Source organism: Pygoscelis adeliae, unplaced genomic scaffold (assembly GCF_000699105.1).
Source record: "Pygoscelis adeliae isolate BGI_AS28 unplaced genomic scaffold, ASM69910v1 Scaffold386, whole genome shotgun sequence".
Classification (NCBI taxonomy): Eukaryota; Metazoa; Chordata; class Aves; order Sphenisciformes; family Spheniscidae; genus Pygoscelis; species Pygoscelis adeliae.
Window position 1 is genome coordinate 653,911 of NW_008824940.1, and position 7,794 is coordinate 661,704.

At 41.4% G+C, this 7,794-nt stretch overlaps 1 protein-coding gene across 1 annotated transcript in view; it reads right to left on the reverse strand.

Annotated features, from left to right (window-relative positions):
- Positions 1–3,527: 3,527 nt before the first annotated feature.
- ACE2 (angiotensin I converting enzyme 2) overlaps positions 3,528–7,794 on the reverse strand; it is a 24,799-nt gene continuing 20,532 nt past the window's right edge. Inside the window, exons 16-19 of the mRNA XM_009325492.1 lie at positions 6,835–6,935; positions 5,741–5,857; positions 4,295–4,489; positions 3,528–3,648 (exon numbers count right to left, since the gene is read on the reverse strand). Coding sequence (XP_009323767.1) covers positions 3,528–3,648; positions 4,295–4,489; positions 5,741–5,857; positions 6,835–6,935 — 534 coding nt within the window. The remainder of the gene's footprint in view (positions 3,649–4,294; positions 4,490–5,740; positions 5,858–6,834; positions 6,936–7,794) is intronic.

Consider the following 7,794-nt stretch of genomic DNA (forward strand, 5'->3'; position numbering starts at 1 on the left):
AAAAGAAGATTCAGAAACAGATGACTGTGCATACTGGTTCCATATCACCTCTTTTCTGTACGAGAGCTAAATCTGAAATTTGCCTGACATTCGCCACCCCTATTATTCTGTATATTAGTGTTCTTCTCATTTAATCAGGGAGTTGACCGAGAAGCGTACGGAGAAAGCTTTTGTGACACTCAGTGGGTGACAGAATTTGGAAGGATACTGTGGAAGAATATAATTCATTTTGTTAGCATTGTCTCAAAGGACTTCTCAGACACTGAGATATATATACCAATTGTGTACACTCCTGCAGTGCTTCCAAGCTGTCATTATTTGGCCTTAACTGCAAATGTAAATAGGGAAATATATGCTTGTTAGGTTTTCTGATTATCATAACTCATCCGAATGTGTTTTTTCTTTGTAATCACTTGAAGCTGACACCTGAAGTCAAATTTAGAACTGCTGCAAGTGACAGCAACCTAAATAGTTATAGTCTCGCTTTCAATTGCTTTGATATTACTACTAGTAAAATATTGTATCAGTTTGCTTACCAGTACTATTGACTTCAGTTTCGGCCCTCAAGGTGTACATTTGATTTGGAATTTATTCTAAGCCACATATCTAAGATATTTGCAACTTAGCAACATATGAGGTGATTACTAGTGTTAATGCTTCCTGCTACAGGTAAAAACAGAGGAAAAAAAAAGTTTTATGCAGAATTCCATAGTCATTGCAATAGTAAATGATAAATTTGCTGATCTCTATACAACCTGAAGAGCAAAAATCTGAAGAGAACTGAAAATGCTATTAATATAATTGCTTAGCCAAATATTTTACTACTGAGGAGCTGAAATTTGGGTCCTGATGTTAACACTTAAATAAGAGCACCCTACTTTCAAATGTGCATAGCACTACACAAATTAGTGCTAACTTCAGTAAGTCTAGAGACACCAAATACATCTGAAGCTACATAACTATAACAGAGGCATCTAAACTTAGACACTGACATTTGTAAAATGCTGATCTAATATGTATAAAATAAAGGGGTTTTAAAATAAAGTAAGGTCTGAAAAACCTCCTCTCCTCTCTCCTTATATTTGAGCTAGTTCAGTGTGTGATGCCTCTAAGAGTCCAAGTGATGTCTGCTTGCCCTTTCCCTGGTGGAGCTGGCCCAAGCCCTAGCAGGGACCTCTCTGCAGCTCCAGTTTGAGCTCACCTGAACCTAGGGACTAAGAAAGGCAGGGTGCAGTCATGTGGGGAGAGGGGAGGAAGAAATGAAGGTCTCTGGCCAGCCAGAGGCTCCAGCGCCTGTGCTTGCTGGTGTTGCCTGGTCCCAACACTGGAAGCTGGCTAGCAGAGCGAGTCCCTGACTACATGGGGAGCTGTGCGCGTGTTTGAGGGAAAGCAGCATTTGGAGTCATGCAAATGACTGTGGGGATCTCGACAGGCCTGGCGGGCCATGGGAGGCTGCACATGAGGGAGAGGTAGGGCATGGTATGATGTTGCCTGTGCAGCAAGCTGGGCCAAGGAGCGCTGACCGAGAGAAAGGGTCAGGAAGGAGTGCTGACACAGATATAGTATGAGAGGAGGGTGGGCCTCTCGGGTGGGCCCCCCCAGCACAGAGGGTGTGAGGTATTGTCGGGGCTAATGCATGCAGTTGATTTTTTTAGTATAAACATTGTCTTTTTATTTCTGTTCTTCCAACATCCTGCTATATTTTTTTAGTGGCTTTACGTGTTGACAATTCTGAATGGTGTTTTTTGATTCATAGCACAGCTTTTAAAATTAATTGCTTTGAAATGAAAGCTTTGCCTTAATGGAAATGCTAATCTTAACAACATATCTGAAGATGGCTGGCATGACTAATTACGCTATTTGATTGTTTCCAGCTTTACCATTCCCTTTTTCTGTTACTGTACGGTAAGTGGGAAGACCACATATGGTTGAATTATTTATCTTAAAAGTTCAGCTAAAGTACTAAGGTTTGGGGATGTTATGGCAATGGGATATGTGGTGTAGGTGGGCAGCTTACTTAAAGAAAAATTATTTTCATTCCTTTACATTCCTGTCTAGTTTGCAGTTAATCAGCATCATCTGCCTACCGTTTCGAACTGTCTCATTTAAGGGTCCTGCCTCTTAAATAGGAAATGAGTGTGGAGCATTAGGATAGTGTTTTGTGAGCCCACAGAGTCCAGCTGTATGTTTTCAGATATGTGTTTGACTGCTTTCTACAGTTTCTGATAATTTGGGAGGCCCATGAGTTTAAGAGTCCGTGCAATTGCTGAACGTTTTTCACGCAGGCTTGTGTTTGCTACCGGCTCTTTGTCAGAACACAGGACTGAGTAGACATCTTGTGCCTTTCAGCACCCCTGGTGTGTACAGAACAACCGCACTGGCATGGTGGCAGGTATGGCAGGGGACCTACAAGACACAGAATCATAGAAGTGCTGGCTGGAAGGGACCTCTGGAGGTCATCTAGCCAAACTTCTCACTCAGAGTGGGACTGTCCCCACTGCTCGATCAGCCATACCTTTGTCTACCTGAGCACTGAACACTTCTAAAGGTGGAGATCCCACAGCCCCTCGCAGAGCATGGAATAGGCAACCTGTTCCAGTGCTGCACTACCCTCCTTGTGAACAGCTTTTCTTTTTCAGGGGCAACCTGAACCTCCCCAGCCTCAGCCTACTGCCCCCTGTATGTAATAGTGAAATTTGTATTTGCAGTATGCAGTATTTGTAATGCAGTATTTGTAACAGTGGAGGTAATGGCTAAGGTACTGAAAAAAAAAAAAGGAACTTTGATCATTAGTATTAAAGAAGTTTATTCCATTTTTGGATGACAACATAACACAGATCTTTTAATTTTTTTTTTTTTGTGGGGGGGGGAGCATGGGCTATTTGATCTCTACATTACTTATCAAGCAGTTAGAAAAATAACTTATGTTACAACTTCCTAACAAAGTTCCAGTGCTTGTTAGTCTTCATCCAGTATCCATTTTACATTGATACAGATTTCCTGAAGGTGCAAAAATTGCAGTTATTTCATATCAAATTGAGTTCTTCATCACTAAGGTTCTTCTGGTGGTCAGGTTTTTTTCTCACTGTCTATTAGATACACTTTTGGGGTCTCCGTCTGGAAAGATCAAGATGTTCCTCATGGGCATTAGGAGTATGTGAGTTATTCTTATGTCTGTCTTGATCTGTATACAACTGCATACTTCCAAGCTTTTGTATCTCATTACAGAGGAAACAAAGAGAAGTTGGATGCAGCACACTTACTTATGAAAAGCAGCACAAATAGTGTGTAATATTATGCACATAATTCATAGAAAAGCCACAGGACATATATAGCTTCAGTTTTTGCATGTTTTCTAGTTACCGCATAAACAGCCGATTTAGTTTCTGTTGTCTATGAACCAGTAGATTAATGGTCAACCAGAAGACATTATGTTTGATGACATCCGTAGTGTTTTGGTCCTTGCTAGGCTCTATTGTTAAAAGTGACTTGAAAAAAATGAGAAACCCTTAGTGTACCCACGTCTTCTAGAATGATGTTTGTGTGTCTTCACGTGGCTCAAAACCCATGTTGCTTTTTCCCCCTTCATTGTAAGGGTTCACCTCTTCACAGTTTGTTCTTGCTTCACCCTTACTTTCTCTTGCTCTCCTGTAATGAAAATTCATTTTATTTTAGAAGCCCCTGTTCAAGTCCTTCTGGATCCCCAGAATCCCCTACTGTAAATAATACCGTGTTTAACTGGGAATATTTATATAAAAGGAATTGTGTTGGTTTTAAGGGGGACTGTAGCAAACCTACTACGTTCTTAGAAACCCCATTAATGGAGAGACATAGAAAACCAACCCAGCTATATTGCTGTTAATGCAATAATATTTAAGGAAAATTATGTTACTGGACAGCCTCCAATAAGATTATTGAAAACTGCAGGTGCTGATGAATGTGGGCAACTCTGCTGCTGGAGAAGGCACTGTGTTCCCAGCAGGCCACTCCATCCACCTTGCAGCAGGGTTAGCAGAAGCCTGGCCATGCCGTGGCTCCCTGCGGCCACAGCATCCAGCTGCCTTGGTTAAACTGCTGATGATGGGGAAATTGCACTAAGCTGCCAAAGCTGCCGTGCACTGAAAGGCAGGGAGCTGAACCTTTAGCTATCACTGCTGATGGGAGCGGGATAATAAGCTTCAATTCCTTAACTTGCTTCAGTTAGATTTGGCAGCCTACTTGTAAGCACCCTGATGATTCAATCATCAGGACATCTCCCAGTGGTCATGATCATAGTATCAAAAATATTACTCACTTTTTGCGATCTCTCTGCCCAGTGACGATCAAGACAATAACTCCAATGACAACCAGGCTAATGACCACCCCAAATATAATTAACCAGATGGTGACTGGTGGTTCATAAGGTGTGGCCAGGGTTGGAACTATGCCCAGAAACTCCAGCGTGTTATCATCCAGCCTGAAAGCCTCATTGATTCGTCCCCGAGACATCCTGCCATCAAGAGCAAATTCAAAGAGTTTCATACGTTTATTGGAAGGAAATAAACAGTTTTCAGTTGTTTTATAAATCTCCAGTGTGCCAAGCTTCTCCTGAAGTTGAAAAGGCTGCACAGGAGGTACTGCTAAACCAATATTCCTTCTGACATGGGGTGGTGAGTGACAACCACAGTAACTTAAGCCCTTAACCTGTTGCAGCTTTACTGACATGTTCAGACACTGTATGAACTCTTAAACTCAGTCTTAACATTTATCAAAATGAGGCAAACAAACAGCCTTCTGATCTCCCTCTCTATTTGCATTTTGCCCCTCATTCTCTTTACCCTAAGTTGTTGGCTATCCATAAGTTTGTTGGATATGCGACAGAAAACCACAGCTTTGACATCTTACTTGTTTCAATCCTACAGTCTTCCTTGGTTTTGATTCTTGTGTTTTTCACTGCCCTTAAAACCCTTTCCCTGGTGTATTTTCTGTGCCTTGTTTTTTCCTGAACTTCTGCTTCTGCTATTGAGTGCTAACCAGGCAGTGAGTTTGATAGCCATATTCTTCTCCCTTGGTTCACCAACTTATCTCACTGCTTTTTCAACCCCATCTCATGTTGCTGCTGCTTTTAGATTTGTGCCTTCTTCACTTCCCACTGTACATTATCCGTGACCATCTGCAGAGTTGCAATTTTACTTATCATTTTTACAGCAATGACTTATGGTGGTGTCATACTGTGCTATGAAAGAGCTCTTCATTGACCCGTAAGTGGGAACTAGCTCCTGCTCTGACCTCTTCTTTTCTGTATAATCAAATACATCTGGCTGTCTTTCTAATCCATCATTATTCTGGAGTCCTTGTTAACAATAATTCTTGCACTGAATTTTCACTAATGAGAGGAAGAAAACACGCGTGCATGCACACACTGTTACTGTGCTCTGTATTTCAGAATATAAGATAGTTCCTGTTAAAGTTTGAGCAATCATATTTTTTGGCAAGGTATGATGCAAGTAGGTGTGTTATGGCAGTTTTACAACCCCCCTGAAGCATTTCACATCGGCTGTTGTCCAAGAAACCATCAGATAGATGGACTGTTTTCTTTCCATCATAACAGTTTCTCTCATCCCACTATTTCCGTGCTAACTGCAGAACTGACTTTCTTATCACCCCTTCTGCCTCAGCTGACTTGAGCACTGCTTTGCCTTCCACCCTTTCACCTGGTTGTTTGTTGTTTTTTTTTTTTTCCCAGAGAGCAAAATCTCACCTGATGGCATTTTCCACGTCAGCTTTGGGCACAGTATCACTGATATTACCTGGCATGCTGACAGTAAGGTAGAAGGAGACCCTTTGTGTTTGTTCCCCAACATGAATGTCTGTAGTCCTGAATGAGAAACAGAAGGGAAAGGGTTTTTTAATTGTTGAGATTACATTAGCTTTAAATTTGGACAAGTGAACAGTTGTGTTTGATCAGCAATACCGGGGGTTAGTTTATGCTGAGTGAATGCTTCCTAGTGACCTCAACCGGGAAGTGGAATCAATTTTCATGAGAGAATTTCTTTTTCTATGTGTTAATTCATCACTTTAGATGGAGAGAGTCTACCCTGTACCTAAGAAAATCCTTGGTGTAATTTTCCAAAGCACATAATCAGCTGCAGAACAGAGAGTGTTTGGGGCAGGTCTCATGAATGAGGCGATGTATGAAGCACCACATGAAAAAAAAAAAAAATCCTTCTTCCTTCTATTCTGCTGGGAGTAGATCCTAGACATTACATGACTGATGTTCTGTAAAGCAACATCAAATAGCTTAAGTAAGTAGATAGCTTCTGAAAATTTTTGAAGAGACTTAATAAAAAGGGTTGTTTCTCTTACCAAAATCAATTTCAGATGATAGATTTTATGTTTGTAAGTGAACCTAGATAAGATTAGTAAGTCTGCACAGAATTCTAGTGCTTTATAATCAACAAGTTTACCTTTCCTTGGCCCAAAACCTCTTGGATATTCGGTATCATACATATACGTTGTTAGGGATTTTTATTTCCAATCAGTGTATCTATCTTCCCTGATATTCCCATATAGGTGTCGGGCACAAATTCTCAAGGCTCACTTCCACCACTGATAAGCTGTGGGAGACAAAGCCTTCTGCATCCACTGAAGTTACCTAACTTTAGCACGTTAGAGTGAAGAGAAAGGACAGCATGTAACCAAACTGGCATCTTGCCTTTTACAACCAGCTGATGTTTGACATTGTTTGCTATCACCTTACATTTGACAGAAGGCACAATTAATTCCACCAATTCATGCCGCTAGTGAACCAGAAGCAATATAGACATAGCCAGCACAATTAAGCAAGCAACTCACTGGAAGTTAACTTCCTGTTTCTTCACCTCTGCAAAGTATTTTCTCATGGCATAGGCGATGGATGACTTGAACAAGAAGAGCTCGCGTTCATCCCATTCATACTGCAAAAACAGCACAAGAGAAATTCATCAGAGATGGCGAGTTATCTGACACTAAGAAATCATTCTAAAAAGAAATAGCAACTGTAATGCTTGGCATGCTCTTCAGTATTATTTATTTGTGCCATGATAGCACTTCAGGAACCTACTCAAACCTTTTAGCTCTGTTAATCTGGGCGCTCTGCAGGAGAACAACCAAGCAGGCATCCCCGCTGCCAGACACTGCATCATGCTGTCCCTCCGCAATTTCTGGTACCTTTACATGGGGTTGCTGAAGACGCTGCAGTCCCAACCAATCTCCCTGCCTTACAGGGAGCAAAGGCAGCAGGAGCAACATTATTCCTACTAAATATTGTGCATTCTGTTTGAAGTCTAAAGATTTCATAATTTAGATCTTGTTTTAATCACATAATTTTATTTGCAGACCTGTCCTTTCAAGGAGGAGAAACTTTGGGGTGGGGTTGTTGTGTGAAGGTGGCTCATTTATTTGCTTGATGAGCTTGGATTTTTGCTTGGGGTTTGTTTTGTTTTGGTAAAAGACTCTTTGCATCAGTATTTCTGCAGCAGGCACATATTTGTTGTTTTTCCCTGGAGAATAGATAGGTGATATAAAAAATGCACTGCCTGTGTGCAGGCTCCTCACAGCCTGCCTTATGAGTCCAAAGTTATTTGCAGTGGAAGTCAAAAACAGCTTCTCTGGGGCAGGAACTGAGAGCTGTACACGGGGCAAAAACCACCGCAGGAGCTGATAATGCAGCCTGGTCTGCAGTTGTGCAACACTGCGTGTGCACGAAGGGAAAACTCCCATTTGATCTCTGTGGCAATCTGTTCTATTCCCCGAAGAACTAGATTTGATTTTATT